At 46.5% G+C, this 22,633-nt stretch overlaps 1 protein-coding gene across 4 annotated transcripts in view; it reads left to right on the forward strand.

Moving 5' to 3' along the window:
- The window catches only part of CLEC16A (C-type lectin domain containing 16A), a 231,621-nt gene that overhangs the window by 149,337 nt on the left and 59,651 nt on the right, over positions 1-22,633 (forward strand). For all 4 annotated transcript variants that reach the window (XM_080679440.1, XM_080679438.1, XM_080679439.1 and 1 more), the window contains exons 19-20: positions 19,541-19,692; positions 21,852-22,056. In XM_080679440.1, the coding sequence (XP_080535566.1) occupies positions 19,541-19,692; positions 21,852-22,056 (357 nt within the window). The remainder of the gene's footprint in view (positions 1-19,540; positions 19,693-21,851; positions 22,057-22,633) is intronic.

The following is a 22,633-nucleotide window of genomic DNA, read 5'->3' on the forward strand; positions in this document are numbered from 1 at the left end:
TAACACCCCATTGTGTGGGTCTGCCAAGATTTAGTTTCCCTGTATCTGTGAATTTTTCCCTGTTTAAGTCTCCTCCTCCCATAACACACACACACACACACACACACACACACACACACACACACACACACGAGTTTGAACTTTCATGCAGTTGAATCTCTGTGAGCTGAAGCATACAATTCTAGAAGTGGACTTGCTGGTTCAAGGGCAAGCCCAGTTGGAAAGTCTTTACCTATTGCCAAGTTGCCCTCCAGTAAGGCAATACCTGTGTGGGCAACAGGGTGGGTAATCAAGGGCTGTTTTCCTGATTTAAATTCACAGCTGTGAGTGCTCCTTTATCTGAAAGATTTAATCCATTCCCTCACCCTTGACAGATATCATGCTCTCCCTGTGTTCTGGGGGCCTTTGTAAGTGCCTTTTAATATTTCCATTGCGTGTGTTAATCTTTAATTAGAATTTGATGTATCAGAAATATTTTTAAAAGGCTTACCTCAATTAATTTCATTCCCTGCCCTATTATTTTCCATCTTTCTTTACCTGAATCATTAATGGCAAAGAGTGCTGACTTAGAGGACTGAGTTCAGGGCTGTTCCAATGAACTCCCAAGGACACCGTAAGCAATCCATCAGACCTGGATGGCACTGCAGCACTGTGTGTTTACTGGTGTTTTCTCATCCAGCCCTCCCTGTACAGGAGAACCTCACCAGCTTTCTGACCCCATTAGACATGTGTTTTGTGAATGGCCTGAAACATCAGGCCCTAAGGTATCAGAGTAAGATGAGGGGGAGGATGTTGTGTTGTTATTGTTTTGTTTTGTTTGAATTAATGGTGGGCTTCGAGTTCCTTGCACTTTAATAGGGGATCACAAACCTCTTCACCAAGGCTGGGTTCACTGTTGGGCAGGTGATGATGGCCTTGGCCAAGTCTGCCTCCTCAGGTAGATGCTGGAGGCAATGGTCTGCAAACTTGGCTACAGAGTAGTCACCTGGAGAGCTCTTAAAACTCCCAGTGCCCAGATCACAACCCATATCAGTGAAACCAGACTGTCCAGTGTGGGAGCTGAGTGACCCTACATGGAACAAAGTTTGGGAGCCACTGCTGTAAGTTTCACTGAGACCTCTAAGGCACATTCTAGCTTGGGGACTAGTAGAAGGGTGCTCAGTGCCTACCCCTCAAAAAAAAAAATGAGTTGGTTTGGGGAGAAGGAGTATCAGAAGTCAGATCCTGCTCAGTCCCTCTCTTAGGAAGGGCTGGGTGAATGCCTCCTGGGGAGGTTGCCTGTGCATGCCTGGGACCCAGCAAGAGAAAGGAGGACCAAGAGGTGGTCAGCTCTTATTCTAAGTTGCCACCAGATATCTCTACATCCTGGCCTGTGTAATGTCATTGCTGAGTCCCCTCTGCTTGGGAGAATCATTTGCTCCTGAGTAAGGGGAGCCAGGCCCAGCCCGGCTGTGGCTTCTTCATGAAGAGCTGTGAATACTGGGCCTCAGTGTGACTTGTAACTTTATTTAGGCTCCAACAAGTCTCCAAAGCACATGTTCACAGACTCTCCCAGACCCCACCTGCATAGTCTGGAGTCCTGAGATCTGCACTGTCCAGGTGCCCAGGCTGTCAGTGGCCCTCCCTGTGGGAAATCCTGGATCTCTCTCAATCCGTGTGTCTCAGCAACAGCCTCTTCAGTTTTCTGAATGTCCCCTTCCAAGTGCTAGGTGCAAGGGATTAACTTTCCATTTCACTCGTTCCATGAGCCTTTCCTGCCCTGCCCTGACACTGTGTCCAACCCCGTGTGGAGGCCAGGACATATGGAAAACTTGGCAGTGGACACACCACACCCTGCTTTGCCTCAGGGGTCAAGCTGGAGAGAAGCAGGCAGCCCGCGAGTAATCCCCACCCAGAAGTGAGACAGGAGTGCAGCACTTGCCGGCCTTATTATTGTCCCTAGTGCTCCAGAGAGCTGTGTGGGATGTGTTCCTCGGTGGGATCTGCAGGGCCACAGCAGCATCGGGACCCAAGACTGGCTGCCCCAAAATGCCCAACAATGGCATATTGATTACTTTGAATTAAAGTTTCTTGACAAGCAGCCAGTGCCAGAAAGGCACCTTGACCCTCCCTTGTCTCCTTGGATACAGGAAATAAATCTCACTGTGAAAGGTGTCCTGTGCACTGGGAGGAGGTACTCCTCAACAATGGAGTTTAAACATCTATATCAAGTCTTATTGACTCTTTTCTAATTTACTACTTTGTTTAAATTCCTTATCAATGAATACCCAAACCTTGCCTAGATTCCTTTCTAATGAGCACTAACGTTCTTTTTCCTGTCAGTTTCTCACAAATATATTGGTGCTTTTTTGTCTGAAAAGTTTTTGCTTCTTTGTTTGTTTTTTAATCCTCACCCAATGATATTTTTCCATTGATTTGCAGAGAGAGTGAAAGACAGAGAGAAATATCGATGTGAGAGAAACATATCAATTGGTTGCCTCCTGCACACACCCTGACCAAGGCCAAGGCCGGCGAGGAGCCTGCAACCGAGGTACATGCCCTTGACCAGAATCAAACCCAGGACCCTTTGATCCTCAGGTCGAGGCTCTATCCACTGAGCCAAACCAGCTAGGGCTGTCTAAAAAGTTTTCAAAGATGTCTGGTCCGGTCATTTCTTTGAGCCCTATTTCATGATCATATTGTGATTCTCCCATGCACACGTATTAAATTGGTTTTTCTCCTGTTAATGTAGTCTTGTGCCCATTTGATTGTTGTATTAGTCCATCCGTAAGAACTAAAACAGGGTTGGGAGAATTCTCCCTCCCCGATAGCAGCTAAGGTTACACATGGGTGCTAAGGCTCCCACATCAAGTGAACCGAGAGCAAGAGCACCTGTGGCCAGGTCAGGGAGCTCCCAGCCCTGGGTCACGTTGCCTTGTGTCGCCAAGGTTTCGAGACAGGTCATTCGCCTGCAAGCTCCTAGCCAGAGATGAAGCAGGGCCGGTTCCCACAGTCTCCCACAACGGTCAGCGTCTCTTCTTTCCTGGTTTCCTCTAGCCACGAGCCACTAGTGACTATCTAAATAGCAATTAATGAAAATAACATTAAGCCTAAATTAAACTAAAGAGTCTGTCCCTCAGTCACACTGGCCTCATTTTGGATGCTCAGTTGCCATATGCGGCTAACATGAAAGAAGATGACATTTTCATTTAACTAGCCACATGTGGCTGTGACTCCTGGACTAGACAGTGCAGACATAGAACATTTCCATTAATGCCTAAAGTCCTGCTGGACAGCACTGTCTGGCAGGTGGGATGAAGTGGGGAACCAGGAAAAGCACAACTTTGGGGTCTTTCAGAATATTGCCTCCATGGTTTTTGTTTTAATCCTCACCTGAGGATGTTTTTATTGAGGGGAGGTGGAGGGGGGGGGGCAGAGGGAGAGAGAGAGAGAGAGAGAGAGAGAGAGAGAGAGAGAAACATCTATCGGTTGCCTCCCACATGCATCCGACGAGGGATCAAATCCAAAGTATGTGCCCTGACCAGGAATCAAACCTGCAGCCATATTTGTGTGTGTGTGTGTGTGTGTGTGTGTACAGGATGACACTCCAGCCAACTGAGCCACCCAGCCAGGACACTGGCTCTGTGTTTTTAACGCTGCTGAGCCTCAAACACCCTCACCTGTGACCTGGTGGTAGATGAAGAAATGATGATAAGAACACTAGTGTTTCCTGGGCATTGACTCTCTGCTTGTTTATTCTTCAGTGCCTGGGAGCTAAGTGCTGTTATTACCCCTATTTAAAGATGGGAAAAGTAGAGGCCTAGAGCCTGTATCGTGGGTATGCACCCAGCACGTGGCAGGAAGCAGAAACAGTGGGGCTTGTGATTCTTGTCCAGCCAGAGTTGTACCTGAGGGTTAGCGCATGGCCGCCCCGAGTTGCCTCTGCAGCCTGGCCATCTTCTCCCTTCCTCTGCCTCTGCCTTATTCTATTTACTAGTGGACAAACCTGACTAGCTCTCACATAAAGAAAGCAGTGCTTGCCTTTTTCTTTTCTTTCCTTTCTTTTTGCCTAAGAAATATGAATCTTTGGCATCCTAGTTTTGCAAACATGCTTTGTGCTCAAGGAGGCACAGGGTTTTCAGTGCCAACCACGATATAGTAAGGAGATAGGTGTGCAGGGCGCCCAGCTCCTTGGAGCCTGGGCTTTCTTGCTACCTGTTATTTCCTCCTACTGTCCTGCCAACATCTCAGTCTCTGATCTTTCTCCTCCCTCCCTGTTGGTGGATTTCCTCTGCCAAGAATTCAGCAAAGCAGTGATGTTCATGAGCCCCACTAAAATGAAGTCACCCAGCTCTTGCTCTAAAAGCAGCTGTGTCTTAACACAGGCAGTCAAACGTTTCCCAGCCAGTCTGGATCCTAACTTACTGTAGAGTATGACCCACAAGAATCTATCTGCAGGATTGGGGTTTGGTTTCAAGTGTATGGAAGAACTTGGACTTGCCTTACTTTGGGTATTTCCTGCCTAGGGTCCTGGGAATTGACCTTACTGAAAAGTCACAGCAGCACAACCTCAGGCAAGATACTGACTCTGTCATGGTCTCAGTTTTCTCATCTGGAACCTGCAGACAATAATAGTACCTTCTTAACTGGATTGATTTGAGTGCTTAGCACAGAGCCAGGTGCTTGTTAACATACTCACTAAACTCTGTTACTATTTGAAATGAGCATAGATAAGCATTTGCAAGCGGAACTTTTAAAAAGTCTATTTGTAGGATTTGTAAATGGAACTTTCGAAACCAGTCTTTTTATTTTCAGGATTTGCAAATAAACTTTTTAAAAGAGTTTCTTTATAAGCAGATTTAGCATTGCCTTCCCCTTGTGTTAGCAAAATTTATACAAATAGATTTAAGTTATTTGTTTATGATTTCTCTGCATCCTCCAGACTGTAAGTTTCATGAGTGTAGGAACCTTCTTTTTCACCCCTGCATCCTTTGTTGAATTAATAAATAAAGGAATGATTGAGAAATGTTCATTCTTTCATATCCTTAGTGGCCCTTTTTAAAATGTATATTATACTCCCAGTGTTAATTATAAACTTCCAATTAAAGACCTGAATTAAATTTTAATTAAAAAAAAACAACACACAGGCAAAATCTTTAGTTGCCATGACAACCTTCCCTTGGTCCCCAGTTCCTGGGCCTCTGTTTCCACTCTTTAGCATGGCTTTAATAAATAGCTCTTACTGGCAGTTTTCCAGCCTCTGCAGCCTCACTCCCTATCTGCCCGTGCTTCCTTGTTCCACAGACTTCCGCCCCACGGAACTACTGAAGTTTCTCCAACTCACATGTCCTCTCGTGTCTCTTCCCCTGCTGACTGCAACACATGCTCAGAAGGCTGGGTGAGGACCCACCACCTTGAATGTCTAAAGTAGAATGAATGAATGAATGAATGAATGAATGAATGAAGTTCTCTTTCTCATTTTGTTCTTCATGAACTCAATGGAGGATTTTACGTTCAAGTTCATTTTTAAAAGAAGAACAAACTTTAAGGGGAAAATAGTTGAGATTCTTGATTTTTATCTTGTTTGAAACAGTTTAATAATTTAAAGAAGACCTTCTGATTGGGTGTGTAGGATGTACAAAGCTAGGCTGATAAGATTTAGTTTCATATGAACCATATCACTTTATTTTTTTTTTTTTTTTTTAAATATATTTTATTGATATTTTACAGAGAGGAAGGAAGAGGGATAGAGAGCTAGAAACATCGATGAGAGAGAAACATCGATCAGCTGCCTCCTGCACACCTCCCACTGGGGATGTGCCCGCAACTAATGTACATGCCCTTGACCGGAATCGAACCCGGGACCCTTCAGTCCTCAGGCCGACGCTCCATCCACTGAGCCAAACCGGTTTTGGCTGAACCATATCACTTTAAATCACATGCTTTGGAAGTGTTGTTCTAGTGCTAAGCGTTTATTGACACTCAGCCTGAGCACTAGAGATTAGAAACATAAAGCAGGCAATTTGTTGTGTGAAGTATACAGTTTAAGCCCAAAGGTATGGCTTGTCTCCACCAGAGGTCTCCCATATTTTACTGCTAATGTTTGAAGTATACTGAATTCCCACAAGCTAATTAAAAATTAGACTGCTATGCCGGTAAGCATTCACTCTGTGAACTAATTTCTGCCAAACGGCCATAAATGTGTCCCCTGGTATGAAATTTAGACGTACTTTCTCATCAGAGAAGAGGCATGTGGTTTAGTCCCAGCCTCTTCATTTGAGAGAGAAGGAAACTGAGGTCCACCCAGAAAGGTCAGTTGCCTTGATAAAGGCCTTGCAGCCTCATAAGCGCCCAGGCCCTGTCTCGCTCTCAGCTCCCTCTTCTCACCAAACCCTGCTTGCTCTTGCTCAGCTGAATTCAGAGAGTCTATTATTCCCGAGTTCCAAGCATGGTTCTAGCCCTTTACGAATATCGCTTTGTCTTCACAGCAGTCCTAATGGGGAAGTTCTGTTACAGTCACCCCCATTTGCTGGATAAGGCACCTAAGAGCCAGGATAAGCGGTGGTGTGCTGAGGGCCCACACTGCAGAGTCTGGCCCCTCCCCCAGATCGTGCTGCCTCAGGAGGTATGGCTCAGAAGGGGCAGAATGGAGGGAAGACCCATACAATGGGCATGGGAGAGCATGTGGGCATTCCTTCAGCCTTTCCAATCAAAATGAAGAAAACAGCCTGAAACCCCAAAGGGTTGGTGGAAAATGGGAGGCTGGTGCTGGTCCAGGAAGGGTCAGATGCAAGAGCATATCAGAGAGGAGCCTGTGAGCCCTCTGGAGATGTACAACAACTTTATTTGGACTGAAGTGCTGTTTTCCTCTCCTGCTTGACCAATTTCTGGGCACCTTTCAGGATTCAGTTAAAACTTCACCTCCAGCCAAAACCGGTTTGGCTCAGTGGATAGAGCGTCGGCCTGTGGACTGAAAGGTCCCGGGTTCGATTCCGGTCAAGGGCACGTAACTTGGTTGCGGGCACATCCCCAGTAGGGGGTGTGCAAGAGGCAGCTGATCGATGTTTCTCTCTCATCGATGTTTCTAACTCTCTATCCCTCTTCCTTCCTCTCTGTGAAAAATCAATAAAATATATTTAAAAAAATAAAAAATAAAAAAATAAAACTTCACCTCCACCCTGTTTTGGCTCAGAGGATAGAGTGTTGGCCTGCAGACTGAAGGGTCCTGGGTTTGATTCCAGTCAAGGGCACATGCCCAGGTTGTGGGCTCCATCCCCAGTAGGGGGCGTGCAGGGGGCAGCCAATCAATGATTCTCATCATTGATATTTCTGTCTCTCCCTCTCCCTTCCTCCCTGAAATCAATAAAAATGTATTTAAAACAAACAAACAAACAGAAAACATCACCTCCTGCAGGAAGCCTTCCCTGACCCCCAGGGCTGTCGGTAGCCCCTCTTCTAGCCTTCTACAGCCCCCTTGTCTTCTTCTGCAGTGGCCTTATCACAAATTACAAATGTAATGGTCACTTGTTTGGTCTCCCCCACTAAACAGGAGCTGCTCGTGAATCTTGCCATCTCTGTAGTCTCCTTTGCCAAGCACATACATGGTCCACTGTGGAGGAAAGTGCTGCAGAAATGCTTGAATAAAAAGTCTGAGACAGCAAGGACAGTGGGTCTAAAGGGTTCTATCTACAAAGCTCTTTTCTTCCACTGACTGACCTATCTCAAAGGGAGGGTCCAGGTTGGATATTAGCAGAGAGAATATTTCCCATCCAAGGGCCTTGAAGGCCAAGAAGGGCCTTGAAGGCCAAGCTCAGAGCCACTGACCAGAAGAGCTCCCTGACGTTTAGCCAGCATCTGGGGATGCCTGTGTGACACCCACATAGGCCTTCTCTAGTGGCATTAGCAATATTAAAGCCCAGGGGTTTTAACACTTGAGGAAAACTCTCTAGCTGATGTTCTCTCCCAGGTGGAACCCCCCTTCCACTCCTCCCCTACCCAAGAAGGGAGAATTTCCTGGGCCAAGATTTGCTCTCTAGAATACCCACATGCACTTTTCTGATGAAGTATCTTAAAGAGGAAATCCAAGGGAAGATTTGGCCTTGTCTTCTAGAACTTCTATTCAGAGGAAGAAAGGAGACATGTGCCTACACGACCCATGCAGAGAAAAATCATCTCATTTGCTCCTCACAGGATGCCTATGAAGTAAGTGTTGTGTCCATTTTTCAGATAAGGAGACTGAGGCTCAGAAAGGTCTCCCAGAGCAGGGATATCTCTACCCTCTTCATGCCTATAGCCCAGTACCTGGCGCCTAGCCAGCAGGCAAATACTGGGTGGGAAGACTCTTGGAAGAATAAAAAGAAGGAAGGGGAAGACAGGACCTTGATCTAAGCCCAGGTCTGTTGACCACATCCTGTGGAGGGGCCCAGAGCAGAGAAATTATTTGGGGGTGGGGGCAAGAGTTGGGACACATGGGCTCCTCATGACCAGGATATCTCCATCTTCTGCTGCTGAGCTGCAGGAAGGAGGGAGCTATGCTGAAAGTCATTCTGTGTTAGACTATCTTGCATAGTGAAGAACTTAGGTATTCAAATCTTTTCTTGGAAATCTCAAGTATTCCATTCGGCTGCCACAGAGTTAGGTAACTTTATTTACTCATGCTAAACAGGGCCATTTTCAGAGAGGAAATTATGCAATGTACTATGCAAATGTGGCATTCCGGGGAGAGTGAGTGTAGAGATAAGTGTGGTCACCAATGCATTATAAAGATCAGATCGCTGTACCTCTGGTGGCAGGCTGTGTGTCACTTGATAAGGGGATATGCAAGGCTCTACTTGGAATTGCTGCTCATTTGGATTTTGTTTCTGGTAATTGTGTTTTCACCGAGTTGTCTGTGAACTTTGTTTAGTGCGAAGAAGGAACAAGGAATAGAGCCTTTGCAAGTTGCCCATCCTTATGTAGATTTGAGCAGTCAGAGGGAGGCACCCCACACATGTCTGGACGTGTGGCAATAAGAAAAGTCAAATTCTCATTCTTAGTTCTCCCAAGAAGAGAATTTCTTGAAATTTTCCAAGAGGGAAAAATGAAGACGTGTGACGGGTTTTCTTGGTTGCTTTGTGAAAATTGGTCACACTATTTTACCAGTCATAGTGCCTCATGCAAGAGGAAGGAAATAGTCGTGGAAAACCCCTCCTGGAAGCAGGTGGCGCCGAGCTGAAGCCCGGCACTGTCCCCAAGCCTTGGACTCCTGGCCTGAAAATCATTCCCTACATGTGTCAGCCCACCTTTCCTCTCTCTCTCTCTCTCTCTCTCTCCCTCTCTCTCTCTCTCTCTCTCTCTCTCTCTCTTTGGTGCATTGCAAAGTAAATTGCAGACATCAGTGCCCTTATCCCTAAATACATCAGCATGCGTATCATGAAGTAGAGCCGTAAAGTCATTTGTCTTTTTATTACCCTGGCCCACAGATGAGACGACCTAAGCTAAGTCAACACAACTAGAGAGCAACAAGCTACAGCTCAGCCCCAGGCAGCCAGCACTCAGGCCTGGTGGGCGACTGTTCCCTGCATGGTTCCCTGCGTTTAGAGCTGTGATTGCAGGTGGGGTGGTGGAGTTGGAATGCATTAGGAGAGCATCGAGCTCTGGGTACAGGCGGTGGACAGGAGGCTGAGGAGAGGAGTGATAGCCTGGTGATCCTGTTTGAAATCTTGGAACTGAGCACTAGGTCAGTTTCCCTGAGTGACTGCATTTCAGCCCATAGCCTAATATCTGTATCCCCACTTGCTACTCTCCTTGCAAATCCTAGGAACAATACTGGTACATTTTTTATCTTTATTCTTGGAGGGACTGGACTCTATGCCTGGCAGTAGAAGTGTGGCAAAACTCTCCACCCAGGAAATATTTCACTTTACACCTGCCCTGGTGCTGTGCTGGGAAGGAAGGCTTTAGGGAGCTTCAAAGAAGACAAAGTAATTGATTGCTACTTGCAGCAAATAACCCATAAGCTGTTGCTGGGTTGATGGAGAAATGGTTACTTAATTTTCTTCAAAGGATTGATTTGGCAGTCAAGAGAAGCAGCCTCCCTAATTGAGTGCATGGTTCACACCATGAGTGGGAACAAACGGATCTCTTCCTTGTTTTGACTTCCGAATGTTCAGGGCCATACATGGAGTCTCCCCCATTAGTCAGGCTCGAGGAGGTCTGGAAGTCGCTCATATAAGCCCATTCTGTGCTGGGTCTGTAGAATTTACCTGGTTCCTTGTCACCCAGCTCTGCAGGGTTGCATTTGAATCAGCACAAGACTTCCAAGCACTCAGGGTAGCTCCCAAGGAAACGTATGTAACTTTCTTACACCCTGAAGAGCTATCATTTCATTCTTGTAGTAGGTATTGATAGAGTAGTGATGTTTGGGAGATGGATTGCACTTACCCACTGGGTTTCTGATTGACTGCCTTGTACTGATGTGCCTGCCTATCCCTCTCCACACCCCACCCCCACCTCTACCCCAGAGAGCCAATGGGTGCCGACACTTCATCAGTCACTTCCCATCTTTGCATTACTGGCCAGTTAAGGCCTCTCCCCTCAGCTCTGTTCTGTCATCGGGGAGCCATGCCAGGCACGAAGTCTTGGAACTGAGCACAAGGCCACAGAGCACCTTCTCTGTCTCCCACACTAATTCCCGGTGTTGGGCAGCTCCAAAGCGCCACCACCTGTGCACTGGTCTGAAAGCTCTGTGCAGGCTGCCTGGTCCATATGTGCTGCTGGAGAGGGGCACCAAGTGCCCGGTGAAAGGGGAACCTTGCCAAGGGCAGCCCAGAAGCATTCAGGTGGCTTCACATCACCAGCCACCATGAGATCAAGACCTCTCGGGCCTGCCTGTTGAGAGCTTATTTCATGTGACTGTCCCCTTACCAGAACCAGCCAACCAGGGTCGAGCATGTCCCCGTCTGAGGTAAACATGGGTCAGCCCTCTCTCTGGCCCCATCCAGAGGACTAGAACCCAGGTTACAATGGGCTTGCTCAGGGTGATGTGAAGGTCACACGTTCACTATCAGTTGTGTGTCCCTGGGGAAGTTGCTTGCTGCAGCTTGTGTCCTCTGGAACCAGTGAATCCACCTCATAAGATCTCGGAACCTGTCTAGTGGGAGCTCAGCACCTGGCACACAGGAGCATTCGGTAAAGGTCGGCGTGGTGTCAGCAGCAGTCATAAACTGCGGGGGGCAGGGTAGGGGCCCCCTTTCCAAAACCCCAGCCCTGACAGTCTTTCATTAGGTGGCTACAGAGAACCAAAGCCCTGGATGGCTCTGAATCCCCGCAGCACAGGGCCACCAACTCCAGCAAAGTCAGTGATCCCATTGCCTTAGGTCACCCTGGGAGGGCCCGCAGGCCACTGCAGTCTCACTAGTGCCTGGCACACGTGCAGGTGCTGGAGTAGGAACTCAACCTGCTCTTGGATGCAAGGAGGGGTGGGGACCACACGTTCCTTGCAAGTAGAGCCACGTGCCTTTCTGCTTCCTGGTCTATCAGCTGTAAAGTCTCCCTGTGGGCCTGGTCTTGGAACCCCACCCACAGTGAGCCTGCCTTTCTCAGGGAATCAGTACACCCTGTTCCTGGACCCACCTGACCTCTGATTAACAATGCGTGCCTGAAGGACAAGGTCCACTGTGGTGGTATTCTAAGAATTTGGCCCTAAGGCCCACAGTATTGGATTTCAAAGCACTGGAACTCTCCTGGCCTTGAAACCTCACTGTAGGGATAAAGACTTCAATTCTAAATGTGTGCGGAGCCACCAATGCCAAGAATTAAATTATGCTATTGGCACCCATATTTTATTATGAAGGGATCATTTAAATGCAGCAAGAGTCAATCAGCCCCAGTTATTGCTCAGTAATGAGCTGCACTGTCAGAAGGAGCTGTGGAGGAAGGCTGCAGCCAGGGGGCTGTAAGGACAGCTGGTGGAGAAGTCCTTTGCCTCAAAGCCAGAGGACCAGAAGATATTAGCATCCCTTCATCCAGTGACAGTACTTCTACACCTGCCACTGCCCAGGCCCCCTCCTTGGGTCACGGTAGTGAAGAAGACAGGTCAGGGCAATGCCTTCTGGGGGCTTGCATTAGGCAGAGAGCAGGCCTCAACCAGGAAGGAGGGAGTGAATGGGATAATGAAACTGGTTGGCACTGGGGTGCAGTAGGGCTGAGATGGGTGCATGAGGTGGAGAGTAACTGTGTGGGTGGGGCAACCACAGATGAAAGGTTGAAGGGGGGGTACTGTATAGCTTAGCTCACTGTCCATGACCCCACAGGAGTTCTGAGGAACAACCCAAAGCCATGATTCACTTTCTCCCTCTGTGGAACCTTGCTTAGTCTGGAGCCTACATTCAGAAAGCATGACTTCACCTCAGCAGAACCGTCTGACTATAGTCCTGGCTCCTGAGAGTCAGGGCATTCCGAGCAGTCACCACTGCCGATAAAGACCACAGGGCTTGTGTTTGTCATGCCCATCGGCATTCCTCTGGGCATAACCCCAGGCCTCTCTCAGATTCCCTCAATAGTACTGCAGGGGGTTAGGTATTAGTGTGACATGTGAGGACCCTGAGACTCGGAGGGAGGTGGCTTGTCCAGGATCACACCGTTTTTAATGGCACAGCTGGGTTTTGAACCCAGGTCTCCATGGCCCCAAAGCCCAAGATACTTTTGCCAGGCCAAGTTGCTCTGATTCTACACTGCATAGTAACGTAGCCCTTTCGTGCTTTTTTGCTTTTCTCCTCCTCTTTCCCAACATCTTAAACTTTGATTGGGAAATGGCTATCCTCCTTTTCCTTCATTCTGCTAAACCCTGAAGGACCTTTTGCACATCCAAAATCGTCAGCTCTGGGCCGTTTGTCCAGGCCCATCTTCCACGCTGTTGTGTGCAACCCCTGGTGGTGCTGAAAGAATTTCAGAATTTTATGCCTGGGTAAGCAGTAAACTACATTAAATTATAGTAAATCACTGTTGAAACTCTCTATTTCTAAGTAACAAATCATCTTAAAATTGAGTGACTTAAAACAACTACAGTCATTCATTTTGCTCACAGTTCTATAATTTACCCAGGGCTCAGTGGGATTAGGTCCACTCTGCTCCACATGGGTCTTCTGGAGTGGCCCAGCTGGGGACGAGAGGATCACTCGCTGGGAGCTGCAGGTTGAGCTGGCTGTTGGGCTGGGGCCTTGGCTTTTCTTGGGGTGCTCCCTAGCTGCTTGAGCTTCTCACAGCATGGCGGATAGGTTCAAGAGCATTTTTATGGCCTTGCCCCAGAAATCATATAGGATCACTTCCACTGTACTCTGTTGGTCTAGGCCCGTGGTCGGCAAACTGCGGCTTGCGAGCCACATGCGGTTCTTTGGCCCCTTGAGTGTGGCTCTTCCACAAAATACCACGGCCTGGGTGAGTCTATTTTGAAGAAGTGGCGTTAGAAGAAGTTTAAGTTTAAAAAATTTGGCTCTCAAAAGAAATTTCAGTTGTTGTACTGTTGATATTTGGCTCTGTTGACTAATGAGTTTGCCGACCACTGGTCTAGGCAATGATAGAGACCCACTCAGGTTCACAGAGAAAAGACATAGACCCCACCACTTGATGGGAAGGGGTCAAGGTCCACTGTAAGAAGAGCTTGTAAGGTAGGAGACTTTGCTGTGGCCATCTTTGGGAAGTATAATCCATTTCAGTGCCACTCTTTCTATTACATTAAAAAGAAAGTCTCAGATTGGTACTAGTTTGTCTTAGAACTTCCCTAGCTCATGGGTCTCCCTTTTTATCCAAAGAGTGTTCTTTAGGCTGTAAGTTAATCACGTTGTATTTCATTCTATTTTCATGGTCACCCTATCATAAGGACTTCTGGTTTTTCATCCATGGCAATGATATGAAGTTTCCTTTTATTTTAAGAGAAAAACTAAGTGCAAGTTCTTTACTGGTATAGAATTACTCTCACATGCATAGATGAATAAGAATGTTTCATCAGCTAGGGAGCGGTTGAATCACCTAGTTATCCTGATAGTGGGAGAGGGTGTGGCTCTGAAAAAGTGAGGAGGGTCTCTGTGTGCTGATGGGTCACCAAGACTCGTGGCCAAGTGGCAGAAGCATAATTCAGAGGGAGTGACATACCACCATTTGTGAAAGACAAGGTGGAGAGAATGTAGCTACACGTACACTCGAAATACATAGTGGATGGAAGACTTGACATCCACTGTAAAAAAAAATGCATTCCTTTTTAAATGGAAACATATGAATATGTTATCTATTCAAAGAGATTGGTAAGCTTAATATTTTTAAATAAAATAAAGTGGTGGCCCATCTGGCATGGCTCAGTGGTTGAGTGTTGACCTATGAACCGGGAGGTCACAGTTCAATTCCAGGCTGGACCATATGCACGGATTTTGGACCCAATTCCCAGTGTGGGGCATGCAGGAGGCAGGCCACCAATGATTCTCTCTCATCATTGATGTTTATCTCTCTCCCCTTCTCTCTGAAATCAATAAAAATATTTTTAAAATAAATAAATAAAATGGCAAATCTCGCCTTTTAAATAAAAGAAAGGCAGTGCCTAGGAGTAGGAGGGACATATCACCTCTCCCTGGACTGTCATGGAGACATTGTCATCCCACCTGCTCTGTCCCTAGGGTACCCAGATGGAGACTTGGTCTACATGGTGTTTTGTGATCCCTAGTTCCAGTGTCCACCAACCCCTGAGCCCCTTGTGGCAGGGTCAAGCCTCATTCTTTGGAGCCTGCTTCCCTAGTGCAGCACCTGACACCCACGTGTTTGTTGAAATGGGTGCCAGAGTTCTTAGCTTGCATGCCTGGCCTGATTGAAAACATGCACACCTATGTACCAAGAGGTGCTGTGGGAAAGCTGTCGGCTTGCCATCGCCCTTTCAGGATGATTGTCACCACCGTGGGGATCAGGCAGAGCCGGCTGGTCGACAGCATGGCCTGCTGCTGCCGCCCCCACTTGGCTGGGCCCCACGAGGAACTGAGCCCTTTGTGTCTGAGTCTGGAAAGAGATGAACTTTTCTCTTTATTTAATCTTAAATACACAAATAACATACCTCTTTTCCCTTTAAAACATCAGAGCGTTGTATTAACTGAAATGACCTGCACCCTGAATCCCACCTCCCCCACTCCAATAGGTATCACTGTGCACCCACCAGACATTTTCTTACATTTTCCTTTTACGTCTGTGTGCTTGAACCATAGAAAATACTCAGTTTCTTTATGTGTGGTTTAATTTTACACGAATTGTGTCACACTGCATGTGTCAGGCTGCAAATTGCTTTTTCCACTCAACAGTATGTTCTTGAAATACCTAGAGATCTAACTCGTTCCCTGCCGTTGCCATCTGGCTTTGCACTGAATGACTGAATGTACACTTTTTTTAAGGCTTTCCTCTATTACTGGATATTACACACCCAAATCCTGCCATCAGCATTCTTGTTCATGTTTCTTGGCCCACAAGTGTGTTTCTCTTGGGAACGTACCAATTGGAGGGTCATACTGTGTGAAACTTTCAGTTTTAATAAATAATGCTAATTTGCCCTTCAAAGTGACTATGTTAATTGATTCTCATACCAGCAGCATTTGAGAATCTCAGTTTTTCTTTGTCCTCACCAGTACTTGATGTCATCAGACATTTTTGTTTTTGCCCATCTCATGGGTAGAAGATGGTATCTTGTTTGAATGTTTCCTGACTTCTCATGAGGGTGAGCACCTTTGTGTGTGAGTGGTGGCTCTCCCCATTCTCTCATCTGTGCATTGCCTATGGGAGCCCTCATAGTACCTGCTTTATTCATCTTTTGCCTCTTAGAGGTAATTTGCATATATTTCCCCTGGTCTGTTATGCATAAAGTCATTTGCTATCCGTGAGTTAAATTTTAATTTTGATGGAGTTAGTTTATCAGTCTTACATTTATTTATTTGTATGTATTGATTCTTATTTCTTTATAAAGAAATTATTTCCTTCCCCTGAGGTCATATGGCTAGTCTCCTGTGTTGTCTTCTGACAATTCTCTAATTTTCTTTTCAATAGAGTCCTAGGCCTGTCCCCTTTTTTATTTATTTTTTATTTTTTAATTTTTATTGATTTCAGAGAGGAAGGGAGAGGAAGAGAGAGATAGAAACACCAATGATGAGAGAGAATCATTGATTGGCTGCCTCCTGCACACCCCTCACTGGGGATCAAGCCCGCAACCCAGGCCTATGCCCTTGACTGGAATTGAACCTGGGACCCTTCAGTCCATAGGCCAGTGCTCTATCCACTGAGCCAAATCAGCCAGGGCACCTGTTCCCTTTTGAAGTGGGGTTGGTGGGAGAAGGACCCAGAGATTCAAGTGGACAGTGCTGGTGTATAGAGGACCTGTCACCTGCACTGACCTCCCCTGGCCACAGGCCACTCCTGAGAGGCAGGCTCATGAGGCCACCATGCACCCTGACAGAGTTGCCTGTCTCCTGGTACCTCAGCCCCAGCATGGCTCCCTGGCTCAGAGCAACATTCACAGGTGCCTGCATGAAGGCTGCCAGCAAAGGGCAGACTCTGGGCAGAATTGGGTTCCATTTAGCACCTCTCTCCTGGGTCCTCCTTTGCCCAAGACATCATGGCCACCCAAAGGTGACCAGACAGTCCCTGACCCCCAGGACAGAGCAGCAAGGGCCAGGGTGGTGAAGGTGTTCCCTAAAATGACACCGCAGAGGACCACAAACGCGTCCCCAACCAGCATCCCCTTTCTTCTGAAGATCGGACGCCCTTCTCTTTAGTCCTCGGAAGCCACTGTGTTTCTCTTTAACTGCCCTACAGGTTCTGAAAAGCCAGGGCTCCCTCCTACTCCAAGCGGTCCTGTCTCATTGTGACAGTTGCTTTTAGTTTTCTTATGAAATTTCTCACAGGGCTTTGATGCCTCAATTGCATTGCTGAAAGTTGTTCCGCTTTGGGGTTTAGTTCTTCCTTTTTTTGTTCTTTGTGGCAGAGGTGGTAGGTCTTTTTCCCCCGAAGCTCCTGAGGCTTCTGGGCTTTATGAGGGGGTTGCCTGCTGACAAACCCCACTGTCATCGCACCCCACTGATAAAAGAGGGCAGTTGTCCTATTTAGAGGAGAGAGAAGTGAGGAGAGAAAGGGGAAAAAGGAAAGGAAAAGCATGCTCTATTCATTTAGTTTTGTTTCCTGTTTTTAAAAAGTAAAAGATTCCTATTGAAGAACATGCCTTAAGTATATAGTAAAGGAAATAAACTCTACCTACCACAAAGAATCTATATAATAAAACCCTAAGTGACCCTTACGGCAGAACAAGAACAACCGATTGCTATGATGTGCATTGACCACCAGGGGCAGACGGTCAACGCAGGAGCTGCCCCCTGGTGGTCAGTGCGCTCCCACAGGGGGAGTGCCGTTCAGCCAGAAGCTGGGCTCATGGCTAGCGAGCGCAGTGGTGGTGGCGGGAGTAAGGAGCAGGGAGCAGGAGTGGCGGGAGTAAGGAGTGAGGGGTCCCGGACTGTGAGAGGGCACAAGATGGGCTGTGAGGCGCACCCCCTCCAACCCCCCAGTGCACGAATTTTGTGCACTGGGCCTCTAGTATGTTTATAAGAATGAAAATGATGACTTACATTTCTGATAATATAGATGTCTTCCAGTGTGGAACCAGAAATTCTGGATAAAATAATTTTTAGAAATCTTTTAAAATACTTGGCTGGACTGTGGGAAAGGGAGGAAAATTCTTGCCCTAGATAGTAAGAAAGTGCAGCCCAGAGAGCTAAGACTGTTTGGTGCTGGTGTTTGCCATGGGAGCCTCTGGCATATGCTGGGAAGAATAGACAGAAACTCAAGGCCTGGAAAAGCCGAGAAGGTGGATTGGAAGACATTCATCCCCATGAAGCCACAATCCCAGATAGATTATGCTCTCAGAGGATTAAACTGAAGTGTGCATGGGGGTGAGGGAGGTGCCTGAGAGAGAGGAGAAATTTATCTGCCATTCCTTAGATCTAAATGAAAAGTAAAATGGGAGGAGGGAACCTTGGTGAATACCTGAGCCCAAGTTTGTTATCACATGTGTTTGGGGCCAGAATTTATACCATCTGTGTTACCTCCACTCCTCTACCACCACTAAATTTAAGCTGAATATTAGGTTACAGTGCTCCTGATAGAAATTATCATGGTAGGGGTCTACAGCTGGGATGTAGTTATACACAACTGTGAATTTACTAAAATGCAAACTGAGTGCTTAAAATTGGTAAATTTTATGATATAAAATTTTACCTCAAAGCTGTGGGTAAAAAAACCACCTACCAGTCTTCTAATCAGAGACTCCTTTTAACATTTTAGTATATTTCTCTGCACTTGTATTTTTTGTAGGGATATCTTTTTTTAATATATCAAAATCATAGTAAGAATATTTTCACCCTCTTTTTCATTTAAAATTTTAATGTCTTTTCCAATGTCACTGCAAGTATTTGTAAAGACGGTATTTTACTTGGATTTTTAATATGTATTTCAAATGTGTATCTTGAATACTTTCTTACTTTAAGATAATTTCAAGCAAAACAGTTATGTATAGAGCAAAAATTAAAGTTCTTTCATTGATATTTCCCCTCCCCCACCAATCACACACACCTACCTCCAGTTCTCACTTCCCTCCCCATAGGTAACCACTGCTCACAGTTTGGTTAAACATAATTTTTAAATGGGTGTATAATTTTCCATGTGATGGGGAAAAGTCATACTCAAAATGTTCCCCTATTTGGGGACATTTAGGTTGTTTCCTTGTTTGGCTGTTTCTTTTTAGACATGTAGCAGAGGATTCCATTGGGGGGAACTCGAGCAGGCCAGAGATAGAATGATCCTGGTGATTTCATTGTCATCAGAATAGGCACTAAATTAGACATCAAATTTGGAGATAACTTTCAAGTAAGAGAAGGGACCCCGAATACACTGAGGACCCCATTCTAAGTTTTTTACCTGCTTTTTCTCATTTAATGCACCGAACATCTCATAAGAGGGGACATGGTTTCCATCGTCCAGATGGAAAGCCATGGTTCCAGGTGCCTTGCCCAGGATCACATACCATCTAGTGCAGAGCTCAGCTCTTCACTGCCAGACACCAACTTGAGGGTTTGGTGGTCCTATAACCGAGCAGCGGACTCTTCCTTTGCTTCTTCACTTAATTTAGGCAAACACCATCACAGTGGTCCACAAGGAAGCGCTGAAATGTTCCCGAGATTTTCGGTTTATTTCTTCAGCTGCAGTCTGCACACCTAAAGTGTAGGAAACATCGCACTGTTGCTGTGTGTACTTTATATTAGGCCTCACAGATAGTGCCCTGAGAGGGATGGACATTTATTCCCATTTTCAAACGAGGACGCTGAAGCCCAGACAGCTGAAGAAAGTTGCCCAGTGTGACTCAGAGAAGGGACTCAGACCCAGGAGTGTGTGATTTCAAGCCTGGACTCTGACCACTGAACTCTGCTGCCCAGCAGAGCAGGAGTCAGCTTGAGTCTCCATCAGGCTGGGAAGCCAGACTGCACCTCATTCTGCTCTGTCTCCCTCCTCCCAGACAACAGCGACCTGATCGCGTGCACAGTGATCACCAAGGATGGCGGCATGGTCCAGCGATTCCTGGCTGTCGATATTTACCAGATGAGTTTGGTGGAGCCCGATGTGTCCAGGCTTGGCTGGGGAGTGGTCAAGTTCGCAGGCCTCCTGCAGGTACAACGGCTGAGAACTGCAGAAGCTCTTCTCCATTGACTGTACAAACACACACAAGTGTCATCTTTATAGTTAATTTCTAATGGCACAAGGACCATATGAACAGGCCATCATTGAAAAAAATTAAAATATCTCACAGATACAGGTCAAGTCCCAAACCCAATTCTTACACTCCCCTCCTCCCATTACCAGTAATCCTTCCAGATCTGGTCTCTGCCAAATGCATATATAAATATAACTCCATGTTTTTAAAAATTGTGTACATATACTTGAGAGGGGGTATGTGTGTGTGTTTTTTATAGTGTCACGTTGAATGGAGTCTAAACTTTGCTTTTTTTCACTTAACATATATCTTGGAGAACTAACCATGTTAGTAAATTCAGACTTACTGGAATTCTTTTCATTGCTGCCTGGCGATACCAAGGCATGGTTACCAGTGCCCTGCGGCTGTTTCTAGCTTTTTACCTGTACAGGGTTGCCATGAACAGAATTGATCTTTCTTCCTTGTGCACTTGGGCAGGGGTTTCCCTAGGCAGACTCCAAGAAGTTTATAGACACCGCCACATTTTTGTCTGAAATGATTGTTTACACTGGCAGTGTGTAACAGTTCCTTTCTCCCCACCCCTGTCCAGCAGAGCTAGGCTCCAGATTGCCAAAAGCCAAGTTGGGGCTTGGGTTTCCTCCATGTTTGTCTCTATGATAGGTTACTAATGCCAGCTGGTTCATTGAATGAAACGTAGAACTGGAAGAGTAGAAAACAGCCTTCTGGCTCACATCTCCGTCAGACCCCAGTCCCTGAATGTCCAGTGCACTCTGACAAGCCTGAGGCTTGCCCTGCTCTGAGGCAGGTCGTTTCCTTGCTGGACAGGCCTGGCTGCTGGCAAGGCCTTGCTCAGGCTGACCCACATCCGCCTCTCCACAAATGTGACCTGCTGGCAGCATGCCGCTCTCCAAGAGAACCACCCACGTGTTTAAAGATGCTGTTGCAACCTTTTCCCCAACCTCCTCTTTTTCAAGATCTTTCTATTTAAAAAATGTCTTTTGCCAAGGGTGATGTGAGAAAGAACTATATGAAGAATCTTTTATTTATAAAAAGACTTCCATGTAAGTGGTTGTCCATTAGGTGACTTAGTGCTTCTTATTTATCTAGGCTTGTGATCAATTTCCTTTAGAATTTAGTGTTAGGAAAGTGTTTTTCTCCCTCGAAGGATTAATACATGTCCTCCATCAGACAATGAAAGCCACATAAACCTTTTCTTTTGGTCGTCTTCCAATAGCCACTATTTGTCAGGCCGTTACTGCATGCCAAACTCTCCATCTTAAATGTGTAATATCTCATCTAATCCCACAGCAACATTTCCATGTAGGTATTATTTCCAAAGAGCCCATGCCAGCTTTAATGCTATGGACAGCAACCATCTTAATGAGCCTTTTCCAGCACTTTCCCGCCTCCCGTAGCATGTCTGGCGTTCCTGTCTAGCTCCTGTCTCAGGCTTTTATCTTAAATCACCTCAAACCTTTGTGGGAAGCAGATTCTTTACACGGAATCCATCCTGAGGTTTTAGATTGGATTTATCCTTAATTACACTTGCTATGTGTGAGTTCCTTCTCCAGCTTTCAAACACAGTGTTCTTCAAATGCCTGCTAAGTGACCCTCCCTTCTTTCTCCGAGTTAGTTTTTCCTTTAGGAACCAGAGATTCTTCAGAGACATACAAATGGTTGCTAATGATGCCCCCTTTTTAAGAGAAACCAGGAAGAAATTGGTTTGTAGATAAGTCAATAAATCTAATATCACGCCAGATGGCATAGAAAATTTTGGTGGTTATCACTGGCTTCTCAGAAGTAAGAATTTTGGAGTTTGACTGTTGGGTTCCCTTGAAGAGGCTGATTCAAGTCCTCTTGTGGATGGTACCACCCCACAACCAGCATCGCTCCTGGTGAACGCTCTGTGCTTCCCATGCTGTCTTCTCTTGCTAGGCTGATCTGGTTTGTGTCCTTCCTTGACTGTCTTAGACTTGGGATGGTCTCCATCAGGGCAAAAGCAAAGTTGAAATTGGGGGCGGGGGCCACTTGCAGATGAGACAGGGATCCCACAGCTTCTGAGCAGTCACCCTCCTGAACCTAATGAGCCATTTTCTTTCACCTCCTCCTCCTGCAGGACATGCAGGTGACTGGTGTGGAAGATGACAGCCGTGCCCTAAATATCACCATCCACAAGCCTGCGTCCAGCCCCCACTCAAAGCCCTTCCCCATCCTCCAGGCCACCTTTGTCTTCTCAGACCACATCCGCTGCATCATCGCCAAGCAGCGCCTGGCCAAGGGCCGCATCCAGGCGAGGCGCATGAAGATGCAGAGGATAGCTGGTGAGTGCTTGGTCCTGGTGCAAAGTCCTCTGAGCTGTCAGTGTGGTTCTCACATTGACCTTGAGAACCCCCATAACTCCTCCAGAAAAGGACACACCCGGTTCAGGAATTAATTGTGTTTTGGTGAAAGAATGGAGAATCTGCTCAGAATTTCCCATTTCCTAAGTACTTGATTTCTAGAGAGTTTCTAGGGCCTTGTGGAAGAGGAGAGCTCTCCCAACCAGGGCAGCGGCCATGAACAGGCAGGCATCAGTGGGTCAACTGTTCTCCTGCACGTGGATATTCTCTAGCTTACATTAATAAAGTGCTTCGACATACCTGTACCACATTTTATTCTTAAAACAACCCTTGAGATTAGTAGGGCCTGTTCTGCCCATTTTATAGATGAGTAAACTGAGGTTCGGTGACTTGCCCAACATCACACAGGCAACTATTTGGAAGTACCCAAACACAGAACTTCTTACCCTGTTGCCCATCCCTTCCCAGCTCTCATGAGAGTTCACCCTGCTTAGTGAGGGGCCAGGACCCAGTTCTGAAATCAGAAGTCCTTTTACATTTCACAGGGATATGGAGAATT

This window comes from Plecotus auritus (genome assembly GCF_963455305.1).
Source record: "Plecotus auritus genome assembly, chromosome: 7".
Lineage (NCBI taxonomy): Eukaryota > Metazoa > Chordata > Mammalia > Chiroptera > Vespertilionidae > Plecotus > Plecotus auritus.